Source organism: Selaginella moellendorffii, unplaced genomic scaffold (genome assembly GCF_000143415.4).
Source record: "Selaginella moellendorffii unplaced genomic scaffold, v1.0 SELMOscaffold_27, whole genome shotgun sequence".
Taxonomy (NCBI): domain Eukaryota; kingdom Viridiplantae; phylum Streptophyta; class Lycopodiopsida; order Selaginellales; family Selaginellaceae; genus Selaginella; species Selaginella moellendorffii.
In genome coordinates, this window is record NW_003314288.1 from 1,521,659 (window position 1) to 1,543,626 (window position 21,968).

The 21,968-nt window shown below is 51.1% G+C and overlaps 7 protein-coding genes and 1 long non-coding RNA gene across 11 annotated transcripts; 2 read left to right on the plus strand and 6 right to left on the minus strand.

The window, feature by feature from the left end:
• The first annotated feature begins 108 nt into the window (after window positions 1-108).
• Window positions 109-3,042, plus strand: LOC9629928 (coiled-coil domain-containing protein SCD2). Its single transcript, XM_024680226.1, has 17 exons — window positions 109-536; window positions 725-918; window positions 1,023-1,101; window positions 1,150-1,191; window positions 1,237-1,299; window positions 1,351-1,400; window positions 1,452-1,479; window positions 1,541-1,615; window positions 1,667-1,777; window positions 1,825-1,885; window positions 1,934-2,044; window positions 2,092-2,204; window positions 2,254-2,329; window positions 2,377-2,421; window positions 2,480-2,520; window positions 2,581-2,707; window positions 2,762-3,042. Exons 1-17 carry the CDS (start codon window positions 243-245, stop codon window positions 2,872-2,874), a joined length of 1,623 nt encoding a protein of 540 aa, XP_024535994.1. The 5' UTR covers window positions 109-242; the 3' UTR covers window positions 2,875-3,042.
• On the minus strand, window positions 2,934-3,524 carry LOC9629438. Its single transcript, XM_002975385.2, has 2 exons — window positions 3,191-3,524; window positions 2,934-3,124 (listed from the first exon to the last, which is right to left on the minus strand). The coding sequence occupies exons 1-2, from the start codon at window positions 3,477-3,479 to the stop codon at window positions 3,099-3,101; spliced, it is 315 nt and encodes a 104-aa protein (XP_002975431.2). The 5' UTR covers window positions 3,480-3,524; the 3' UTR covers window positions 2,934-3,098.
• Window positions 3,525-6,054: 2,530 nt separating this feature from the next.
• On the minus strand, window positions 6,055-8,401 carry LOC9629929 (U4/U6 small nuclear ribonucleoprotein PRP4-like protein). 2 transcript variants are annotated; one of them, XR_002992966.1, is made up of 5 exons: window positions 7,692-8,401; window positions 6,950-7,604; window positions 6,817-6,898; window positions 6,449-6,742; window positions 6,055-6,382 (listed from the first exon to the last, which is right to left on the minus strand). XR_002992966.1 is itself a non-coding variant. In XM_024680227.1 (4 exons), exons 1-4 carry the CDS (start codon window positions 8,318-8,320, stop codon window positions 6,531-6,533), a joined length of 1,578 nt encoding a protein of 525 aa, XP_024535995.1. In that variant the 5' UTR covers window positions 8,321-8,401; the 3' UTR covers window positions 6,055-6,530. The 2 variants fall into 2 exon arrangements, 1 of the variants encoding a protein (XP_024535995.1); XM_024680227.1 differs by having other exon boundaries at window positions 6,055-6,742.
• An 841-nt stretch (window positions 8,402-9,242) lies between these two features.
• On the plus strand, window positions 9,243-12,316 carry LOC9629930 (hydroxyproline O-galactosyltransferase GALT6). Its single transcript, XM_002975266.2, has 7 exons — window positions 9,243-10,630; window positions 10,686-10,954; window positions 11,018-11,308; window positions 11,383-11,511; window positions 11,570-11,743; window positions 11,795-11,902; window positions 11,972-12,316. Exons 1-7 carry the CDS (start codon window positions 9,718-9,720, stop codon window positions 12,176-12,178), a joined length of 2,091 nt encoding a protein of 696 aa, XP_002975312.1. The 5' UTR covers window positions 9,243-9,717; the 3' UTR covers window positions 12,179-12,316.
• On the minus strand, window positions 11,430-11,671 carry LOC112348135. Its single transcript, XR_002992968.1, has 2 exons — window positions 11,617-11,671; window positions 11,430-11,556 (listed from the first exon to the last, which is right to left on the minus strand). It is a non-coding gene; the product is annotated as an uncharacterized LOC112348135 (long non-coding RNA).
• On the minus strand, window positions 12,265-14,723 carry LOC9629439 (peptidyl-prolyl cis-trans isomerase CYP65). Its single transcript, XM_002975387.2, has 11 exons — window positions 14,570-14,723; window positions 14,451-14,513; window positions 14,307-14,410; window positions 14,146-14,237; window positions 14,004-14,093; window positions 13,871-13,946; window positions 13,216-13,819; window positions 12,878-13,166; window positions 12,723-12,827; window positions 12,414-12,657; window positions 12,265-12,357 (listed from the first exon to the last, which is right to left on the minus strand). The coding sequence occupies exons 1-10, from the start codon at window positions 14,695-14,697 to the stop codon at window positions 12,478-12,480; spliced, it is 1,731 nt and encodes a 576-aa protein (XP_002975433.1). The 5' UTR covers window positions 14,698-14,723; the 3' UTR covers window positions 12,265-12,357; window positions 12,414-12,477.
• Window positions 14,724-14,755: 32 nt separating this feature from the next.
• LOC9629931 (G-type lectin S-receptor-like serine/threonine-protein kinase SD2-5) lies at window positions 14,756-18,968 on the minus strand. 3 transcript variants are annotated; one of them, XM_024680224.1, is made up of 5 exons: window positions 18,828-18,968; window positions 18,521-18,775; window positions 18,207-18,450; window positions 18,074-18,144; window positions 14,756-18,012 (listed from the first exon to the last, which is right to left on the minus strand). In XM_024680224.1, exon 5 carries the CDS (start codon window positions 17,303-17,305, stop codon window positions 14,834-14,836), a length of 2,472 nt encoding a protein of 823 aa, XP_024535992.1. In that variant the 5' UTR covers window positions 17,306-18,012; window positions 18,074-18,144; window positions 18,207-18,450; window positions 18,521-18,775; window positions 18,828-18,968; the 3' UTR covers window positions 14,756-14,833. The 3 variants fall into 3 exon arrangements, with proteins under 3 accessions (XP_024535992.1, XP_002975434.2, XP_024535991.1); XM_002975388.2 differs by having other exon boundaries at window positions 18,074-18,450; XM_024680223.1 differs by having other exon boundaries at window positions 14,756-18,450.
• A 951-nt stretch (window positions 18,969-19,919) lies between these two features.
• LOC9629932 lies at window positions 19,920-20,918 on the minus strand. The gene has a single exon (XM_002975389.1). It carries the CDS (start codon window positions 20,916-20,918, stop codon window positions 19,920-19,922), a length of 999 nt encoding a protein of 332 aa, XP_002975435.1.
• Between the last annotated feature and the right edge of the window lie 1,050 nt (window positions 20,919-21,968).

Genomic DNA, 21,968 nt, shown 5'->3' on the forward strand with positions numbered 1-21,968 from the left:
GAAGAAGAAGATCCGATCACAGCAGAGACGAGCAGGCATTCCCAAAAAGACAAGGCTAATCTTCTTTGAGCATCGAGCCCGACCGTGTAAGTAAGAGATCATAAAGGAACGGAATTAGGGCAAGACCTAGAGTGGCTGGAGAGGCGACTGGTTCATCCGGCAGATCCCAGGTACTGCATAGGCGCCGGAGTAGATCCGGATCAATGCCGGTGGGGCGGCGGCGGGGATTCTAGAGGGGAGGGATGGACAGGAATGGGAGCCCCGTAATATCGAGGCAGAGGAGCAATGAGAGCGCCACTTCATCTCCTGCCATGTCGCCGGCGCATCCGGCGCATCACGTCCGATCGGGCTCCCTGGGAGCGATGCGAAGGCCGAATTACTCCGCCAAGGCGGCGGCTGCGCGCCTCGCTAGCTTGATGCAAGCGTCGCATCCACAGGACGATGACGACGAAGACGACGATCTCCAGTTCGCACAGCAATCGCAATCCTACCGCGGAAAAACCAGCAATTTCTCGACCAGAGCCCAGTCTCCAGGGGTAAGTTCGCCATCCTTTGTTTGTCTTCCTTTCCGTGAGGAAAAACGTTCTTTGCTCGTGAGACACGAAGTTTGGAGATGCTCGGCCTCTCTTCTTTTGCTGTTTGCTGCCATAGCTTCACAGTCTTTGTTTTCACGAGTTTTTGGGATTGGGTCTGGACTGATAGTGAACTTCTTATCAAATACCAGCTAGTGAGGAGTCGGGACGAAAGTGGGAGTGACCATCAACGCTCGGCCTCTGCGGGCAGACCATTGCGTCCTACGCCTTTAGTTCCTCCTTTGGCACCCGCGTCATCTGGTCGAGTGAAGCCACCCTCGTTTTCCACACAGCCACAACGAGTGCCAGAACCTTCCGTGGATGCTGACTTTCGTCGGGATAGAAGGTGGTCGAGTGGTTTTCGTGATTTCTCTTTCTCCGTTTCATATATTGGGGCTCGTGTTTTCGGTTTCTTTCGAACGTGGTGTGATGTTTATCTTCTTGATGCAGGCCTGCTGCGGATCCGGTTCACCATCAAAGGCAAGAGTCCGGAATCTCGAGACGTGAAGCTGCTGTACTTCGTGATGAGGTATATTATGCTCAAACTTGTGAAATTTTCATCAACACTGGCTTGTAGCTTGAAGTACTTGAAGAAGAAAACCAACTTCGTCTTGACAAGGTTAGTTTCTACCTGTTGAATGTCATGTGACTTTTTTCGTTGCAGTTACGCCTTGCTGAAGAAAAACTGCAAGCGTCTGAAGCAAGAGCAAGAGAGCTTGAGAAGCAGGTAAATACTAGCTTTTATCTCTGTGATCTCTTTCATTTTCTCGCTTCCCAGGTTGCAAGTCTTGGAGAAGGTATTTCTCTGGAAGCTCGGCTGCTTCATAGGTACTGGTCTGGCTGCAGTTTTGCCTTCTAACTCCATTGATTGTAATTCAGGAAAGAAGCAGCACTGAAGCAGCGTGAGGTTTGTCTTTGCTTATTTTTCTTCTTGTATGAAGTTTATTTTACACGACAAATGCATCTAGGCTGCTCTAAAAGCTGCAAAACAAAATAGAGATGTGAAAGATGACGAAATTGCAGCGCTTCGTCTAGAAGCAGAGGTATACTACATCGAGTATTGTTTTTATGCCATCTGACTGCCTGGAATTCAGGCCGCCAGAGACGAAGCTGTATCGGCATCGTCAAAAGCACTGGAAGCGGAAGCGGAAGCCAAAGCGTTGAGAACAATGACGCACAGGATGATCTTGACTCAAGAAGAAATGGTTTTTTCTCGAAGGATCTTGGTGCTCTGACCGAACGCGTTTTCCAGGAAGAGGTCGTTCTCAAACGTTGCTGGCTTGCACGGTATTGGGGGCTCGCTGTACGTCACGGTAAGATGTTTATCTTTGCGTACATCTTGATTGATCTCGTGAGTACAGGAGTTCATCCGGAGACAGCTCCTCTGAAATATGAGTACTGGTCCTCCTTCGCTCCTTTACCTCTGGAAGTTGTCTTGGATGTCGGACAAAAAGGCAGCAATGAGTCTACAGGTAAGTCTTTACTTCAACGACATGCTTGAGCTCGATATAAACTTCAGCCAATGGAGACGGAAAGAAGGCGTCGCGCGATGTAAATGATATCACTGGCGAAGGCAACATAGAAAGCATGCTCTCTGTAGAGAAAGGCTTGCGAGAGCTTGCATCATTGAAGGTTAGTGCCAGCCTTTGGGATTGTCAAAGTAATTGTTTGGTTTGTGAAGGTCGAAGATGGAGTTCTCCTTGCAATGTCTGAGCATCGGCGTCCAAGTTTGTTAAGAGTTGGCCACAGCCTGCCAGGTACAAAACTTGCATTTCTCTTCAATTACAAACTTTTAAACTTGCAGATGCAAGAGCCTCGCCAGATGGTCCCAAACTCGTGGAATCCATGGGTAAACTTCTTTGGCATTCGCTTGTTTGCCTCGTCTAATTATCATCTTTGGTTACCAGACTTGAGTAGCGAGGAAGTAGAAGATGTACAATTCAAACAGGTAGAAAACCTCACTACATTTCCAAGTGTTTCACAGCGGCTGTGTTTGTGTGTATCACAGGCGTGGTTGTCTTATTTTTGGCGTCGAGCAAGAGCCAACAAGATCGAATCCGACATCGCTGATGAGCGGCTGCAGTACTGGGCCAGTCGGAATGCAGTTTCTCCGACGTTCCATGACGCTGTTGACGGTATGATCTTTCTTTCGTCATCTCCGGCATCTAACCAATGCCTCAAACTCGCAGTGGAGCGAGGCCTGATGGAGCTCCGAAAGCTGGGCATCGAGGACCAGCTGTGGGAGGCTTCTCGCAAGGAGATCGCGCAGCAGCAGGCACAGAAGGGAAGCCCCTCGAGCTGAAGACTTTCCTCCTCGCGGGTGATTTTTATCTATTCTTATTTGTTTCTCTTACAACCCCAGGGATGTATAGCTTCGATTGTCCAAACATTGGATATAGCACACAGTGAGCTAAAAAAGTTGATCCTCACTCGGGGACACAAATAAGCGCAATCACGTAAGTTTGAACAAGGTCGAAAGATATATTTGTCTTTCAAAGTTATTCTCTCTCGATCGATTTCACTCGCTCAATCCAGAGGATAGCCATCTGGATCTGTAAAGAAGAGAGAAAACTCGATAAGCTTTCTCTCAAGAACACTAAAGAGAAAGTAAAACTTACCGAGGAATGCGGGGCGCTCGATGTAGTTGATCAAGTCGGGCTGGATGACATCAAAGGGATCCTGGCGGCCCTTGATGTTGCTCTGGCGGAGCTTGTAGTAGTAGACCTTGGTGTACTTGGGCGCCTGCCAGAAGCCGTAAGGCTTGACGGGGAGTGACCAGTACTCGAGATTCTTGTCGCTCCGCCGCTTGGCCACCACCATGCGCTCCTTCCACAGCCGCTCCCGCTCGCGCGGGTCCTCCATCATCTGCCGGATCCAGTGCTCCGCGAATTCCTTGATAAAACCCATCCCCCTCGATTTCTTCCCTCCCTATCCCAAGCCCTAACTTTAGTTTGATATCAGATGTAAGAAATATTTTGCTTGGATAACCAAGAGTGATTCTCCCATTAGTTACCTGACTAGTCGTCTTGATGTTCTCTATCTCCCGCGCGGACAACCAAACCTGGTAAACCTCGACTGAGCAGGGCTTGGTCGGAATTGAGAGTGTTCCCGAAAGTGATTGTGGTGAAATGAGAATGGCACCAAGTTTGAATCTGGATCGAGAAGCCCCACTGCTTCTTCAACTGGGTCATACCTGATAGCATCTCGAATGCAGCTAGTCTTCCGGCTGCAGCACAAATGATCGAGATCCACATGGACGCCTCTTCATCTAGAAAGCGTGGGCGAGAGCCGGGTGAAGAGGGAGAGCAGGAGGAGAAAAAGCGACTTAAAGAGGTGAGATTGCTCGTGTGCAATTTCGTCTGCAGGAGCCTTGTCGAGTAGCGATCCAAACCTAAAAGCTGGAAGGAGAAGAGAAGAACGATGATGAACTGCAAAGCTCCCAAGCTTTTCACGAGAAAAGTTCCCTAAGTTGGCGGGCTCACATAGAAAGCAGGACCGCTAAAACCGTGCTCAATGCAAACTGCCCTTCACCCCCGATGCTGCAACTTCCCTCTTCCTCTTCCTCTTCAACCCAAGGCTCCTCGTCCTCTTCTTGCGCCTATAAGAAAACAAAGAGTTTGTAGAAAACACTTGAGGAGAGTTACTTACCTCCTGAGCCTGGTCCTGTGCTAAACGTACCTGGCTCGTTTTAATCTTGGCATACGCAGCTTTGCCATGATCACCGTCCTCGACGAACAAAAAGTTCTGGATGAGCTGCAGGATGTTGAGACACTCGTCGAAGCTCCGGTATGGAGCGCTGAGCTTGTCGACCACTATGCCAAACAGCCAGTTGCCACCGTTGTTGAGCCTCTCCAGGACGATCTTCTTGACAGCGGGCGAGTACGCAGTCGCTAGCTCGATCCAGGGCACTGGAATTTGGAGACGTCGCCGCCAGTTCTTGGGGATCTTCCCCATCTACACAAAAGACACCAGGAAGAAACAATGGAGACTTCCGACGTGAATCCAGAAAAGCTTACCTTCCAGGTACCCGAACGTAGAACATGGCGGGAGCTGATCGAGAAAGTTCCGGCATCCAAGTCGATGATGTAGACGTACCCCATGTCGAGGTCAGGCTGCGGCGGCTCCATGTCCGGCTCTTCATTCGACACTAACACGCCGAGCTCGAGCAAGCGAAACCAGAGCCGCTCGTGGGACTCGATGTTCCGGCACAGGAACGCCCACCGGTTTCTTCCTCCCATTAAATTCTCGGCCTCGTTCCGGATGAAGGCCCGGAACCGGACAGGGTCCTCGAGGATAGCCGCCATCCTCGCTTTCACAGCAGCACTCCTGCTCATAATGTCGAATTGCCCCATATCTTCCAGGTATTCTCGTTCACACCGGGCGTCAGCAAGCATGTAGTCGCGGACTGCGTCGATGATCGCGTCCGAGGTTGATGCTCGCTTCTCTCTGGATCTTGGCACTGTCGAGCACACACACGAGTTAGGTGGAGGGAAGAAAAAAAGATCAAAGCTTGAGCCTTGATCACCAGCGATCACCTGGATGAAGACGGCGTTTTCGAGCAGGCGCCTCCACTCTTTCGGGTCCGGATGATCCGCGAGCAGCGCTACGAGTCGCCCGCCGACGAACTCGAGCTGCCCCCACTTCTTGTAGAGAACGTAGTACGTGCCCTCGTAGCGGAGGGAGATCCAAGCTGGCATCTCCATGGGCGAAACACCCTTAAACCATTTTTGGAAACATTATTTTCGGAAACGTTTCGAGCAGCGACTAAATCTTTCTTTGAACTGCTAACGGACATGATCGGATGACGTTCATTTCTTCTTCGGATCCACCGGAACATGGTGCAGACGCTAGACACCTTCTCTGGATCAGGACAAGAAAGATCTTTGAGCTCTAAGAGTTTATTTTTTCCAGGCCGCAAATATCTATGCTGTCCATCAGTCGCTCTTTTGCCGGTGCTTCTGTGGCGAGGATGCCGCTCTTCCTGCTATACCATGTTTCGTTCATGCTTGCCTTGTCAAAGGGCCATGAGGTGTTATTCTAGGGTTTGTGATAGGGGAAGAGAGCACTTTAGTCCAAAAGGTCAAATGGGGAATTGTTGAATCATGCAGGTTATGATAGGCGCTCGTTTACATCCAGGGCCAATATTTTCATAGGTGGCACCACCTTTTTTTTTTTTTATTGATGGAGAGGAATGCATGCAGGTTTTTTGTGATTGGAGGTCCGAAAAGCGGAAGCGATTATGAGAGGCAAAGTTGTTTAGCTCCCACTAGAAGCTCGTACAAGCAACGCACGCTTAGTGAATGAGGACGCTGGTGCTTGTTTTATGTAGCCGCGATCCAAATGCCAACAGTGTCGACTCGCCAGAGATAAATACGAGATGCGCAGCCAAGCCGCTGCTTGGTTTTGCGTCCACGGATATGTTGTTGCTAGTTGCTGGCGCTGATTATCATCCTCCAGTTTGGGAAGATTAATGACGCTTATGGCGAGTCAGCAATGGTAATGCTTATAGATGGATATTTTCTGTGAAAATAAAAATGGCTGCCTCTTTTTGCGTTCGGCGTGGGATTGTTGTGACTGCCGCACCGGGTACCATTTCTAAGCACTCCCTTTCTGGCATCAAGAGTAGCTACTTGCAATCGCTGCTGAGCCAGGAGATGGGATATTTCGAGCAATGCGTGACGAGTGGGGACGCGATCACAGCCACCTCCACTGACACCCTCCTCATCCACGACGCCATGGGAGAGAAGGTAAGTAAGCTGGATAACCAAAGACTAGCTTCGTCTTGATCTTCTCCATCACTTCCAAGTTATCTGGCGAGGACGAACGAAACGAAAAGTACCTGGTAAGCAGCTGGGAAGGAAAAAGAAAGAACACACATTGCCTGGGAGTACTTGCGTCCATTTGTTAGCTTGTCTCCATCGCCAGCTCCTGGAGCCGCCAATCTCATGACGACGGATGCTATTGAACAGGAGGCTCCATTTCTCCTTCGTCTTGTTCTTGTTCTTCCTTTTCTTCTTCCATTTCTGCGAGTTCTTGTGTCTCATGCTGCTGTTGCTCTCCCTCTCCCACGTCAGGCATTTCTTCATCTTCTTTGTCATCCGCTGGGCTGTTCTTCTGCGACCACAGCTTGATTGTCCTGTCGTGAGCCACTGTAACAACGTACTGGTTGTCTGCGAAAATAAGCAGTCACGTCAATTCCTGATCCCTGAAGCGTACCAATAAAAGAGCAAGGAAAAACAAATACCAGAAGTTACATCAACGCCTGTGAGCTTCCCTTCGTGTCCCGATAGCGTCTTCACGGGCTTGAAATCGCGTCCCGACCATGCCTGCAAGAAGGAACTCACACGTAAGACGTGCAAAAGCAGCTTTGTACTAACCTTGGCCGTGTTGTCAAAAGAAGCTGTCATGAGATAGTATCCATCTTCGCGCTCGTACTTCACCTGGGAAATCAGGGAGGAGTGAGCCGGAATGGTGTAGAGCATTGCCTTCCTCCTCAAGTCCCAGATCTTGCACGTATGATCCTCTCCTCCGGTTGCTAAGTGGTAGCCATTCTTCGAGAAATCCACACCCAGCACCGGCTTCACATGACCCTCCAGAGCCATGATACTCCGTCCGGTACGAAGATCCCACACGCGGGTCAAGGCATCCATGCCGCAGGAAGCCACCAGCGAGCCATCGCACTGGAAAGCGATTCCGTACAGGCCCCGGCTGTGGCCCTCTTGCAGTAGCACCTCCGCTCCGGTGTTCACATCCCAGAGCCTCCAAGTTTTGTCGAAGCTGGTCGTTCCAATGTAGGCTCCCGATGGATGGAACGCGATCCTCGCCAGGCGCGTCAAGTGGCCCTTGAAAGCCATCTTCATGTTTCCTTGAAGGTCCCAGACCATGGCTGTCCGATCCGCAGAAGCTGTCGCTATGTTCTGTCCATCGGGAGAGAAGACAACGTCCGTTAACCTCTCCGTGTGATGGCCTTTGAGGGCTCCCACTTTTTTCACGTCGGGCACGCTCCAGATCTTCGCGACACCAGTCCAGCCACTGCGATACACAAACAAACAAACAAAAGATGAATGACAAAGAACATACTGGAAACTAGCTGTGCTGAAAACAAAAACTTTCACGTACCACGTAGCGAGAAGCGCCGAGTCTGGCGAGAATGCGCATCCCGTCAAGGGCCTGTCGTCGCCAATCTCACTGCAATCCAGCGAGAAGTTGGCGACGGACTTGAGCACCGACTTGATCTCCTGCTCCTCGTCCTCGTCCGGATTCTCCCTCTTCCGCTTCGCTCGAGCAATCCTGTCGGCGGCGCGAGGAACGGAGAAGTGGAGGATCTCCATCCTCGCTCGCAGCAAGTCCGCAGTGCCCTCGGTGTAGAAGGTGCTCTTCTGGACAGCCGAGATCTTGACGGACTCCTCCTTGGCCTCCTGCTTCTGGGGGAGCCGATCACCACCCTCATCGGCCATGAGGTAGCGCAGCCGGTCCCGGCGCTCCATCTCGCGCTCCCCAAACAGCGTCACCGGCTGGCCCATCTGCCGCAGCTTCTCCTTCACGGCGGCATCGCTGGTCGGGACCGCCAGCGCAGCCGCCCGCCGCTGGAGCAAGATCCTCTCCATGTCCTTCTCATGCTTCTCCCGCGCGACCTTGCTCGCCTCGGACACCTCATACTCATCCTTCTTCGGTGCCGCGGCAGCGCCATCCGTGTGGAGCGTCGGGATGTCCGCGAGCGCCACGGTCTTGGCGACCTCCGCGGCCATGGCAGTGGAGATCTATCGACTAGAATGCCGCTCACCTCTCTAGCGCCACCGCCATCCCATTCATTCTTGAAGCTCCAAGCCCTAAACCCTAAAATGTGATTTCTTTATTTGTGGCTGGGGTTCGAGTCCTGGCGTTTCCAAATATCTGGTGGAGTGGATCTTTCTTGGTAACGAGAAATGCAGGGGTTTGGTTATAAAGTCCCACCACCCTAGGCTATGGCTATGCCCACCAGCAAGAGAAAGACAATAACATCAACACCAACCGTATAATCGCTCCTTCAAATCAAATGGACATATGTTTGTCCTTCCCGGTAGAAGATTTTCTATTCGCGAGAGCGAAGTGTCCACCAATTTCGCTAAAGAAAGATGCGTGCCTTGAATGCCAGCCGGACAAATCCGCCCAATCTTCTTGGTTAAACAACAACAAAGAAAAGAACAAGAACGGATATCAAATACATGGTTGCATGCCGGGAAATCCAAATCATACCAGGGATGATTGTCTTAAGGGTAAAAATCCTATGATTCTACCCAGAGCCGTCCTCCAAAATATGCCTTCTTTCCGTGTGTTGCCCACCACATATATTCTGCCCGCCACCCCCCACCACCTTTTGTCAGACCTAATTCTAACCCAGGCATTCTTTGCGCTCAAAGAAAATGGCGTGGGGTGGGACATGACGACGACATGTATATGTGTCTCACACAAAGTTATCAGGACAGAATCTAGGGCTGGGCCAAAAGCCGTTATGGGCCGACGTGGCGCCCATCGCGCCGGCGTGGCGCGACGTGGCTGCCAGGTCGGCGGGTCTGACACGGCCAACGGAAACACCGCGTACGGACGGCGATGTCGCGAGCCAGCCGTACAGTCTCCTCCCGAAAATAAGCTGCTACGCTGCCTCGGGGAGGAAGAAAAAAATAGGGTTCTTTCTATTCGCGAGGTGGGAGCGATCGATCGGGATAGCCGCTGGGGCGCTAATTTGGAATCCGGAGAATTAAAATGGTGGGGGATTCCGGGATTTGGATTCATCCGGCGCGAGCGGACGCGCGGCGCCGTCGCCCTCGGTGGGATCACACGGCGTCAAGGCCGCGGTGGCGGTGACGACGATGCGGGGATCCAGGCCCTTGCTATGGCGGTCGCGCTAGAGCAGCGGCAGTGGTAGGCAAGGAGGGTAAGGGAAGGAGGCGCTTTGACTCGAGCGGCCGGATCGGATTTGGCAGTGCGATGTGTAAGAGGCGGTCACGGGCAGAGATTTCTGGGCTGGGAGGGAGCTTCCAGCATTTTGGGAGGAGCTAGATTGAGCCACCACAGTCGCTTTTGGTCTCTCTCTCTCTCTCTCTCTCTCTCGCTTTCTCTTTCTTGCTCTTCTTCCCTTCTCTGGCGAGGATCCAGGGAGGATAGGATGAGGAAAAGTCCATCGAGATGGGAGGTAGCGCCGTGGAGCCGGCTTCGGATCATCCGCGTGATGCTGGGCGTGGTGGGGCTGTGCCTGATCGCCATGACGCTGGAAGCCCCAAATCTGTTCCAGCCCAGGGCGCAGCTCAAGGCGGTCGGCGCGTCGACGCAGCAGGAGCTCAGGGAAGAGATCCCAGCCAAGCCTCGCCGAGCTCTCATAGATGGAGCTAAAGAAGATCTCTCTTCTACACGCTCCCCGCAACACCATGGATCCTCGAGCTCTGGCCCGTCCTCGAGCAGTAAGAACCATCCCCAGGAAGAACAGGGATTGCCCAAGCCACGTCCAGTGGGAGGAGAGGAGGAACGAAGCTCGCCACCCGCGTCCTCGGCTACCGCGCTGCTCCACGCCGCCCGCGCCGCCCGCGTCGCCGGCGCCAAGATGTGGCAGCTCGTCGAGTCCAACTTCGCCGCCTCGCCGGCGGCGGCAAAGCAGCACAGCAGCAACCTCACCACGCTGGCCTCGTCGCCGCCGCGCAAGAACTCGCAGTGCCCCCAGGTGGTGATCGTCTCCGGCGACGAGCTGCGCGGTACCGCCAACGTCGCGGTCATACCGTGCGGCCTGGCGTCGGGCTCCTCGGTCACGCTCGTCGCGCGGCCTCTCAAAGCCCACCCCGAGAACTCGCCACACATAAGGATGCTGCCCGACGGCCAGAGCGACGTGATGGTGTCGCAGTTCATGGTGGAGCTCCGCGGGCTCAAGCTGGTGAACGGGGAGGACCCGCCGCGAATTCTCCACGTAAATCCGCGGCTCCGGGGCGACTGGAGCGGCAAGCCCGTGATCGAGATGAACACTTGCTACCGCGGGCAGTGGGGCGCCGCGCTCCGCTGCGAGGGATGGCTCTCTCCGGATGAAGAAGCTGGTAAGTCATAGCAAAGCTTTCGCGAAAGGTTGGTTTTTTACGCTGTTCTTCGCAGTGGATGGATTGCCGAGATGCGAGAACTGGCTGAGAGAGGAGGAAGGGAGTAGCAGCAAGGGCAGCAGTAGTAACGCTGCGACGCGAATTCCCGGGAAGAACGCGAACACTTGGCTCAACACTTGGATACCAGAGCCCGAGAAGGGAGGATTGGACTGGCGGTACCCGTTTGCCGAGGAGAGGCTGTTCGTCTTGACGATTCGGGCTGGATGGGAGGGGTACCACGTTAGTGTCGATGGCAGGCACATCACTTCTTTTCCATACCGGACTGTAAGTTCGAGAAAAACGTCTTTTTTCTTGACTGGGAAACTTACAAGCTCCTCTTTTTTGCAGGGATTCATCCTCGAGGAAGCCACTGGTTTTGCCATTGGCGGCGACGTTGAGGTTCGCTCCGTTGTTGCGACGGGCTTACCATCGTCACACTCGGTGGTTTCGTCGGATCTCCCGCTGGAAGAGTCGGAGCAATATAAGGCTCCTCCTCTACCGGGTGGATCCGTCCATCTCTTCATAGGAATCCTCTCGGCCAGCAACCACTTTGCGGAGAGAATGGCCGTCCGGAAGACGTGGATGCAATCGACGTCTATTCGATCATCGCTGGTGATCGCGAGATTTTTCGTCGCACTGGTAAGCAGCTGCTTGTCGTGTCTTATCTGTTGGAAGTTTTGTTTCTGATCCCTGGAGCGACTATGTTGTTGCAGCATTCTGACCTTGAGATCAACTTACAAGTGAGAGAGGAAGCAGAATATTTTGGCGATATGGTGATTTTGCCTTTCATTGATCACTACGATCTCGTTGTTCTCAAGACTGTCGCGATTTGTGAATATGCGGTGAGCTTCTTCGTTGAGTCTATAGGAAAACTCACGTCATCTTTGCTGTGTGGCACAGGTTAGGAACGTATCAGCAAAGAACGTAATGAAAACTGACGATGATACCTTTGTGAGGGTGGAAACGATTGCCAACTTGTTGAAGAACACTAAGAAGGCCCCCGGACTCTACATGGGTAACATCAACCAATTTCACAGACCATTGAGAGAAGGCAAATGGGCTGTAACTTACGAGGTAAATCTTTGTTTCTTCCTCTTTGTCGTTGCTTATCGAGAGAGTTCGCAGGAGTGGCCCGAGGAAGAGTATCCTCCTTACGCTAATGGCCCGGGGTACGTCATCTCGTCGGACATCGCCGAGTTCATCTTACAACAGCAAAACAACCACACACTGAGAGTAAGGAAACTTTGATTTCGTAGTACCGAGGAGATTGCTTACTTTATATATGCTCTTCTCCTCTTTCAGCTGTTCAAGATGGAAGACGTGAGCATGGGAATGTGGGTCGTCCAATTCAATCTTGCACAGGCGGTTCATTACGTCCACAATCTCAAGTTTTGTCAATGGGGTTGCGTCGAAGATTACTACACGGCACATTATCAATCGCCGCGCCAGATGTTGTGTATGTGGGACAAGCTGCAAAAAGGCGATGCTCAGTGCTGTAACATGAGATAACCTTGGAAGCATTCAACCGTAGAGAACGCACACAGAGCTCTTAGAGGCATATCTTTCTCGTAGAGGGACCGTTTTAGAGGAGATAATTTTGCAAGAGGGAAAGAATAATATACTGTCAATACAGAAAAGTTTTACAGACATACCGAGCGAGGTCCTCGCCGCTCAAATCTACGAGAAACCTGGAAGTCATAATGTAGAGATATGAATGCTCAGCTTTAGAAATGGGAAGACTTACTCCTTTCCAGTCTCGATTTAGACGAAGATGGATGAATCAAAGCTCTAGTCACGAGCGTTCGATATCACCATCCGGAGAAGTCTTTAAATGCAACTCCGCCAGAGTCAGCAGTGATCTTTTTCCTTGGCAGCTCTTCGCTGTCAGCATGTAGAGACGAAGCTAGCTTCACGCTTGATTTAAGGTATTTGGCAACTCCGCCGCCAGTCGATACAGGTGGATTACTGTACCATGATCCGACCTTGTCCTGGGAAAACAGTGCTTCCTCATGAGCTCAAATACATTTAGAGAATAAAAAAGTGTGGGACTCACGTTCTCCGTCTCTGTTTCTTCGGCTTTGTGTTTTTGTTCTTCTGGTTCCTCTGGTTCTGTGTACGGGTTCACGTAAACCGAAGCCTTCAGGATTTTGATTTCTTCCTGCATGAGTAAAGTATAAGGCAGAGACACGGGAAAGGACAAGAGCTTACCAAAGGACGATCCTCATCGTCTACAGGAACTTTATCCATAATAGACAAAGCTTCGATGCCTCCCACCACGTTGCCAAACACCGTGTGCTTGCGATTCAAATGTGGTGCCGACTTGTAGAGAATAAAAAACTGCGAACCGTTACTGTGAGGACCACTGTTGGCCATGCTTAGTATGCCTCTGCCGGAATGTTGCAGCTTGGAGTGAAACTCATCTTTGAAAGGCTTTCCCCATATAGACTTCCCTCCGTGTCCCGTGCCTGTGGGATCGCCTCCTTGAACCATGAAATTCCTGAGAGAATAGAAACGTCAAGATGGAATCTCCAAAATCTAGGACAAACCTGATGTTTCGATGAAATATGACACCATCGTAGTAGCCGCGCTCGCAAAGGGTCAGGAAGTTCTCGCACGTCCGTGGTGCCATGTCGCAGTGCAGCTCGATGTTAAGCTCGCCATGCGTGGTTTGAAGCTTGGCGTATCCTTTCTTTTTCGGATTTTTTTCCGCTTTCACAAACTCCTCTTCGTTCGTCGTCACTGGAGCGTACGTTGTTGAAGTTAATGATCGAGAAGCAGCCCCCGACGAATACCGGCTCTTCACCAGCTGCGTGTTAACGGGCACACGCTCGCCGGCGACATGAGCAGCAACACGAGCAGCGGACTTCTCTGCACTCAGCGCTTTGGCGGAGGCGTGAGGTTTCCCGTGTAGAGCAGCAGACGCTTTGTCAACAATGCTCATTGCTGGAGCAGGAGTTGTGTCCTCAGGAATCTCTTTAGCTGATTTCACAGCCGCAAGAGCGGCAGCACGCTGTGTCTGAGCTTTACCACCACCACCACCTTCGTCTGCCACTTGTTTCGCTTTCTCGGTTCCCAGATCTCGCAGCATACGCTTGGTATCTTCGGACATGTTGATGTAGTACTCCGGGTCTTCTTTCATCTTCCTCATCTCTACGACACAAGATATTGCAACGAACTGAAAAGACACAGAAACACGCATACCTTCGCTTTCGACAATAATTTCCTTTTGAACATGATCGAACTCTGACAGAACTTTTGTCTCGAGCTGGTTAGGATCCTTTCAGTCATAACAGAATGTCTTGTCAGATTTAAGATGACGCAAACAATTATTTACCTGAATGGTGATTATATCATTCCTGCTAAAGGGTTCATCAGTTAGAAGTTCTTTCCAGTTTTTGGCCTTCAAATTGAGCTCCTTGATTGCCTACAGAACTACAAATTGAAACAATAGATTACTTCTATAGCTGATTGCAAACCTCGTACGAGAAGACGTTCCCAGTCGTCTTAATCGCAACAATGTGTGTGAATTCTGTGAAGACTTTGTGAAGGACAGGACAGTGATACTCTCCTGCACACAAGAAACTAGAGTCAAAAGGCAACGCTCAAAACCAATCAAAGAGCAGCATGACTCGCTCACCATCTGCGTTTTTGTGAAACTCTAGCTTGATCAAATCCTTCAAGCTGAGAGGAGTGCCAGTGACAGGATTCTTCTTATGCTTCTGCACATAAGGCACGATATGCCTGGAAAAAAGTCAGGAAAAACGAAGAAAAATCAGCTTACATGAGCTCGAAGACGTGCCCCTCTTTCGTACACATTGGATCGGAGAATGGCGTGAAAGTAAGCCTAGAACACCACATTTTCCCAGGTCCTGCTAGAAATCATGAAATCGAAAAACTCACGCGCAGCAGTAGTATGGAAGGCGCTTGAACGGAAGGCGCACGTCCCTGTCCTTGGCGCCTCCCCATTCCGTCGCCCATTCCGTGCGTGTGATGAAGAGCCGATCCTTGCTGTGCTGCTTCTTGCCCATTCTCAAAACCCTATCCTGGCGGGAGAACGAAGAACCCTAAAATTGAGAGAGAGCTCAAGATTGAGATATTCTTTCGATTCTAATCGGACGGTGTACATTCGAACTAACGGAAGATGCCGATCCAACGGCGCGGACTTCACCTTGGGCCGGACAAGTAGCTCGCCGAGAGGAGATCCTCACTGTTAAACTCGCTGCCGAGCGAGTACCCATCTCGCTCGCTCACAGCGTCGGCCATTCGAGCGTGAAGCCTCACCGCCAATTGACTCGACAGTGGCGGATCCGGCACTGGAACGTTTCCCTCGAGCATCTGGACGACCTTGCCGATCGAGGGCCGCAAATGCATCTCCTCCTGGATGCACCACAGCGCGATCTTCACGGCCTTGACCACCTGTTCTTCGTTTGAGTGGCCTTTGAGCCTGGCGTCCAGCAACTCCACCAAGGCTCCCACCTCGGCCTGCTTGAAAGCGTAGGCCGGGATGTACCACTTGTCCGACGTCTCGTTGGGATCAAAGTTCTTGCGGCCGCTCACGATCTCCAGCAGCACCATGCCGAAGCTGTAGACGTCGCTCTTCTCGGAGATGGCGGTGTTGAGAAGCCACTCGGGCGCGAGGTAGCCCCGAGTTCCTCGCATGGTCGTGAAGACGTGGCTTTGCTCCCGGTTCATGAGCTTGGCCAGCCCAAAGTCGGACACTTTGGCCGTGAAGTGCTCGTCCAGGAGGATGTTCTCCGGCTTGATGTCGCAATGGATGATCCTCTCGCGGCAGTCCTCGTGCAAGTAAACCAGCCCTCTCGCGGTTCCCAGCGCGATGTTGTATCTCGTGTCCCAGTCCAGCACGACCGGCGGCTGTTGATTCACGGGGCTGTCGCTCAGCAACTGGCTGCTGCTTTCGTTGAAGAGAGACTTATCCAGCGAGCCGCGAGCTAAGAACTCATACACCAGGAGCCTGTGTGTTCCCTCGGAGCAAAATCCACGGAGCCTGACGAGGTTCACATGATGAATGCTGCCGATAGTCGCGACTTCCGCTCGAAACTCTTTCTTTCCCTGTCCGATGCTCTCCAGTTGCTTCACCGCCACCTTGCTCTTGTCCGGGAGAGTGCCTTCGTAGACAGAACCGAATCCACCGCCGCCAAGTTTCTTGCTAAATCCATTAGTCGCAGTTTGCAGCTCCTTGTACGTGAACCGCGCTGGAAGTCCGGGTATGGCTTCCAAGAAGCCATCCTCCTCGTCTGGATCGGCTCTTGCGGCTCTCAGCCTCCGCTTATACCACCACACGAACCCACCGATGAGGACGAGGATCAAGCCCAGGCTGCAGCCGACGATCACGTAGATCAGAATGCTCTTCTGCCCATCGTTGCCTTGTTTCTTGGGAGCTTTTATAAACGTCTGGAAGCCACCGTTTGTGCTGTCGAAGCTCCCGAGCTTCACCGTGTTGGACAAGTAGCACGACCCCGACGTCGTGTTGAAAAACCCGGTCGTGCACGAACAGTTCTCCGTGCAAAGTCGCTTGCAATCCTGGAGCGTGACCGCGGATGCTGGTGTAGCAAACTGGTTTGCAAAGTAAAACAAGTTCGTATCAAGGTCTTGAAACTGAAAGTCTTGCGGGGATTTGCAGAGGTCCAAAGCCGCCACTTTGCATCCCTGCGTCGGATTACTGGGATTTATCAGTGGAAGCGAGGCCGGACAGTTGCATTGCCCGTTGGAAGAGCACACTCCATACGGCCCGCAAGGACTTGGCAGCAAGCAGTTGTCCAAGAAAACGGAAGCATCGGGAAGTTGGCCACTCGACGTAAACGCCCTCGACTTTAGATTTCCATCGGAGCCGAGAACGAGCAACACCATGGTGCCGGAGCTGTTCGTCTGGCTCGGCAACGGTAGCGTGGCGACGAGTGTGGAGCTACCGTCGTAGAGACCGAGCTGCCCAGGAGAAACGCTCGCAAACTCGGGGTCCGTCTGGAAGTTTAAGATGGATCGCACGTCCGTGGCCAGCCTCCAGTATGGGACGAGAGCTCCTCCTCCCATATCCATCTCCAGCTCCAATGTGTGGTCACCCAAGCTCAAACTATACGGGCCCTGGGAGAAGTCCGTCGTCGACTTCTTGCTCGTGAGCTTCATCCCGCGCTGGAGCTTCTGCCCGACCACAATCACGTCGGTCGGATGCGCAAAGCTCTCCCACAGCGTCCTGTTCCTGCTGTCCTGGACGACCAAGTTGCCGCTATCGAGCAGCCGGAGAGTCTGCGCGTCGCTTCCATTCGTGCCGGTGCTCCAGACCGGCAAGCCGCGCGGCCCAAAGAGGATGACGTTGCCATCGTCCTGGAAGATGAGATTATCGGCCTGGCTCACGGGGACGTTCCTGTTGGCAGTCCACACGATCTGGTTGATCGCCGCGCCCAGCACCACCGAGAGGTAGTACTGATTGCGACTCGAGTAGAAGAATGTGAGGATGAAATTCCCACTCGCGGATTGCATGAACTGGCCCTGGTTGTCCACCCAGTGCATATCCGACGCGCTGAATGGCTTGGAGACATGGTCGCTGAAGAGCGAGTTCGCCGATCCCAGGCCAAGAGCACACATTACCAATCCTACCGCAAAAATCGCGCCCTCCAGCATCCTTTTCTCGCTCGATTCCTCCCAGATCTGCTTTCCCTGACCTGATCTACGCCACGAATCGCATCCTAGCGGCCCCCGTGCCCACCCCCTGGACCGATGATCCACCGGCGATTCAACGTGGATATTTCGACCCCGAGAATGCGGGCGCCGCCTCGCCGCACTGGCGCTACCTCGCTATCTCCTCCAGGGGATCAAAATCTCCACACAACTCACCACCGCCATCACGCCAAGCTCGAGCGATTGAATGAAAGCCCCCGCATTGGAGCCAGCCGTTGATGTCAGTCAAGGGGTCCGTGCAATCCCGACCGTTGGATCGCTGGCAAACTTTCTCAGATCATCGGTTGTCTTCCTGGCAACATCATAATGTCCAGACGACAAAGCTTTGCGAGCATATTCCCCGGAATCTTCTCTCCCCTATTTAACAAAGTCGCCGCGTCTTTGACAATGCCGCAAAAACTCCATAGCCGGCGTGACTGTCCTACCAACCGAAACGACTGATCCTTCCTTGGTTGGAGCCGGTCAGTCGAGAAGAAAAAAAAAGAAGTCTTTCTTCTCTTCTCATCGACGCTTTGACGGCGTCGGGAGCGATCGATCGGATGTGATAGAAGCAGTGATGCAATGCTGAGCTTCACTCCAGACACCTGTTTGATCGGGTGTGGGATCTCAACCTGTGGAAATTCGGGAAGAAAACAAACTTGTCCCTGTGCCTGTTAAAATCGATCCAGCTCTCGCTGTTAAGCTACAGTCGAAGAAAAGGAAGGCTGGTACCTCTTTCCATGAATTCACGAAGAATGGGAGAGGGTGGCTCCACGGTAGTAATACTTTCGCATCCAAAATCTCTGAGAAGTCTCACTATGACCAGAAGAAGAAAAAAAGGAAAACTGAAGGTGTGCTCACCGACCTGGATCCTAATCTCTTCCCCATTTATTGATCACGCGTGACTTCGCGCTTTGAGGCTCACTGGTCACGGGAGCTAGAGGAGGAGTAGTAGCACCACTTTGTTGTTGCTTTCGCTTCGTCGCCCTTCGAAGCAGCAGCGGTAGATTCAACACAAATGCGACGCTTTTCTTTCCCCCCATCAGCATGTATTTGGGAAGATTAAGCAAAAGAACCAAGGACTTCTTCCCGTTCGTGAGGAGGAAAAACTGCAAAGAAAAGAGAAGAGTGGACATCAGTTAGTTCATGCATGGATGGACGAACGAAACACGAACTTACGATTCCAATCAACCCCGTGAAAGCGAAGACAATTTGCTTGGCTTCTTCCCAGGAGCCCTCGTTCGCGGGGTCACCTCCGCCACCACCACCGCCGCCTCCGCCGCCTCCACCACCGCCGAATCCCCCCCAACGTCCTTTTCCTCCGCCAGAGCCTCGAGAAGTAGCCTCTCTCCTCCGGATTTCCTCGTCCCATTTACTGAACGCCTCCTTCTTCCCACCTAAAGCCTGTTCTAGAGCCTTTCGAGCGGCCTCTTCCTGGAGCACAGCGAGTGTGTCACGCACGGGAGATCTATCAGTCCGCATTTACCTTGGAACTCCGGCCGCCGATGCAAACAATCCGCGAATCGCCTACTCTGCAGCGCCGTGGCGCTGCCAAGGCGAGATCCACCGCCGCGGGAGAATGCAACGCCATCGCCATCGCCATTTCTGGCCCTAGATACAGAGTCCCCCCTAGCCCTAATTCTATAGTGGCCGACCAAAATGATTTTGAATAAGATGTTTATAATTTATATAATCTTTTTTAAACACAAAAAAGTTTTGTTTATAAGTTACATTCTAGTTTCAATATTAGAAGTATATATGTGAAATTATTTATAATTATTTTATATCATTTTCCATCTAAATCAACTTTGTAAGCATTTAATTGTTGCATGATCTCTGTATGAAATCAAATTGCATTTCACTCGTTCTCATTTATCCATTCAAAATAATATTTCATCTTCTTTAAAGAATGGTTATTTATTCATAATTTATTACATGATGGATTATTAAGATAAAAATTAATTTTTCATTTTGATTATTTCCAACATGACTGATAAATTGAGTTGATGATGGCTATGGAACCAAAAACTTAATATATTATATTGTAGATATTCTATTATAGTTTATACTGAGATTCACATTATTTATATTTTATGATCATAGCTTGAAATCATATTGTAAATCTAATTTGAAAATTTTGTATTTCAAAGGCTTAAAAGTGTTATTTTAAACTATCCAATGCAACTTGAAAAGTGTATATATGTAACATTTATTCGTAAATTATTTATATGGTCTTGCAATGTTTACCATGAAACATGAAAACAAAAATGCCCCTTTGTTGCAATAAATAATCTCAGAATTATATTCTATCATTTAATTAAAATTTAATCAAATAAATACCAGTGATTTAATTTAATTAGTAAACATATAGATATTGACTATAGAGCACTATAGTATGATGGGATGATTGCTTGCATAATGTCCTTCAATTAACAATTGAATATGATGAATCTACCTGGATATTCTAGTATTTATATTCATTTAGCTTAATCTTGTGTTTATAACATAATCAAAAGTCCTATTTAAAGATGTAAAAGGACTTTTTGTCTTTTTTTTAATACACGTAAATCCATAATATCTAAAAAATGCTAGCTTTTAGTTTTGCCGTAGCAGCGCAAACATTGTTGGATGGAACTCTCTGTGCTCTGTTTTTGACAGCCAGGACTGGCCTGTGAGCAAACAAGACTTCCTCACATGCAAGATGAGCCGGCCCATCCTTTGGAACCGCAACCCAAGTCTCCCTGACGCTCTCGACCCGCCCCGCTGCCATGTCCACCACTGTGAAGTGCCTCCGCTCGTCCTCGCAGCGCGGCACAACGGCTCCATTTACGTAGACCGTCCCCGTCTTGGCAGCACTTTTGGCATCACACAAACACATTTTGCGTTGCTTGCCACGATTGTAACCAAGAAGTTGCCTGTGCATGTGTCCAAACACCACTAGCGCCACCCTGGATGCATCCTGCTCCCGGACCATATCTAGAGCCCGAGCAAAGTCCGGATCCCCGTGATCACCTCCACCGCCTTTGTCAAAATCCTTGCCGCAAATGTCACCAGGCTGAGAGCCCAGGCCCGCGGGCCCGTTATGGCCCAGGAACACAAGCGAGTGGCCCTCGGGCGCGGACAGGGCCAGGTGGGCGATTCTTGTGGCGCTCTGCTCCATGTTGTCCACGCCGTAGGTGCTGGACAGGAATTCCGAGTTGTAAAACCTGTTGCCGCCGGTTGCAAAGGGCCTCACTCCAATTACGCTCAGCTTCAAGTCTGGATAGTCTTTGCGCCTGTAGCCGACGTGATCGTCGCCCAGGGCTTTGAGCATCTGATCCAACCTCTTGGTGGCGCTGCTGCACTTCTTGGGCGTCGGCTTGTGTGCAGCGCTGTAGCAGCAGTCGTGGTTGCCTAGGATTGCCGCCTTGGGCATTCCAAGCTTGCTGATCTCTTGCACGATCTGGACGTTCTCGTCGCCGAAGTCGCCCACAAACAGCACCAGATCCGGCTTGAGAAGCTCCAAGGCTTGGGCATCCAGCTTTGAGTCCCACGCGCCATGGACGTCTCCCACAATTGCAATTCTGCTCTTGCCCATATACCTTAGCTTCCTGTGCGAAAACCCTACCTTTTGCAGGCGCGGATTTATATGGTGTTTAGGGTGTGCTAAAAAATAAAAAGGCATTCGGTTGCGGTCCTTCGTCCAGCCGGGGGTAACCAATGTTAACTGATGTCAGCGCTAACTCACATTTCTGAAAAGTTGGTGTGTGCTGGTATTCTTTCCTGCTTAGCATTTCCATGCCTGTTCTTGTCTGCTCGCATTCACTGACTTTCGTCTTGACGAGCTCTATTTGATGCAGCTTTCTTTTCACTGCATTTGCATAGGGGAAAGATGTCTAGACTGGCATCTTACATGCGGGACTGCAACGAAGTTATGAGAACGTAATGCATCAGCATAAGATCAAAGAACTTAAATCTAGTGACCAGGATTTTGGAACGATTGCTACAGAAGAATTTGGTGCACCGTGATCGTCCATATCCATCCACTGGTCAATCCCAGTTACCTCGAAGATGTGGCCGCAGTCGAGAAGCTGGATGAATCTATTGGAGCTCCCGCTCTCCCCCAAAGTCATACATCGAAAGTATCCGGGTGGCAAATGCGTTAGGCACTTGGGCAAGGCTCTCCACACAGTCCGATGCAGGGATGCTCACAAACGAGCAGCTTCGTGCTGTCACAGCGTGGCCTCTCGCAGATCTCGAAGCACAAAAACTTGCAGCTGAAATGCTCGCAGTTCCAGGAGCAAGGCTCGAGGCACTTCTTGCATGGTGCTCCACAGACGTCTGTGCATCTGCTGTGAAAGTAGAGTTTCTCACAAGGCTGTGAGCAAGGTGGACATGAAGAAGCACAGCTCTTGGCGGTGCAGTAGTGCCCCTGTGAGAAAAAGATTTTACTTACCACTCGTTCACTCGCTACTGCAACTTGTTCACTTCTAGTACACAGCAAAAAATTTTTCAAGCGTCTCCCATTATGACAACCTAAGCTGGCTGATTTGTGAAGTTTAGGGTTATCTCAATAAACAGGAAGTGAAAATCTAAGGAATATTTCACTTTCCAAAGTGTGGAAACAATCAGCTTGGATTTTCCCATG

Coding starts and splice junctions, on each gene's coding strand:
- LOC9629928 (XM_024680226.1), top strand. CDS start 243: ATGGACAGGAATGGGAGCCCCGTAATATCGAGGCAGAGGAGCAATGAG. Junction 1,480..1,540: donor CAGCACTGAAGCAGCGTGAG/GTTTGTCTTTGC, acceptor AAATGCATCTAG/GCTGCTCTAAAAGCTGCAAA. Junction 1,616..1,666: donor CGCTTCGTCTAGAAGCAGAG/GTATACTACATC, acceptor CCTGGAATTCAG/GCCGCCAGAGACGAAGCTGT.
- LOC9629438 (XM_002975385.2), bottom strand. CDS start 3,479: ATGGGTTTTATCAAGGAATTCGCGGAGCACTGGATCCGGCAGATGATG. Junction 3,125..3,190: donor CGAGCGCCCCGCATTCCTCG/GTAAGTTTTACT, acceptor TCTTCTTTACAG/ATCCAGATGGCTATCCTCTG.
- LOC9629929 (XM_024680227.1), bottom strand. CDS start 8,320: ATGGCCGCGGAGGTCGCCAAGACCGTGGCGCTCGCGGACATCCCGACG. Junction 7,605..7,691: donor TCGGCGCTTCTCGCTACGTG/GTACGTGAAAGT, acceptor TGTGTATCGCAG/TGGCTGGACTGGTGTCGCGA. Junction 6,743..6,816: donor AGGCGTTGATGTAACTTCTG/GTATTTGTTTTT, acceptor TTATTTTCGCAG/ACAACCAGTACGTTGTTACA.
- LOC9629930 (XM_002975266.2), top strand. CDS start 9,718: ATGAGGAAAAGTCCATCGAGATGGGAGGTAGCGCCGTGGAGCCGGCTT. Junction 10,631..10,685: donor CTCTCCGGATGAAGAAGCTG/GTAAGTCATAGC, acceptor TGTTCTTCGCAG/TGGATGGATTGCCGAGATGC. Junction 10,955..11,017: donor CTTCTTTTCCATACCGGACT/GTAAGTTCGAGA, acceptor TCTTTTTTGCAG/GGATTCATCCTCGAGGAAGC.
- LOC9629439 (XM_002975387.2), bottom strand. CDS start 14,697: ATGGGCAAGAAGCAGCACAGCAAGGATCGGCTCTTCATCACACGCACG. Junction 14,238..14,306: donor GTTTCACAAAAACGCAGATG/GTGAGCGAGTCA, acceptor TCTTGTGTGCAG/GAGAGTATCACTGTCCTGTC. Junction 13,167..13,215: donor ATATTTCATCGAAACATCAG/GTTTGTCCTAGA, acceptor CTATTCTCTCAG/GAATTTCATGGTTCAAGGAG.
- LOC9629931 (XM_024680224.1), bottom strand. CDS start 17,305: ATGCTGGAGGGCGCGATTTTTGCGGTAGGATTGGTAATGTGTGCTCTT.
- LOC9629932 (XM_002975389.1), bottom strand. CDS start 20,918: ATGGGCAAGAGCAGAATTGCAATTGTGGGAGACGTCCATGGCGCGTGG.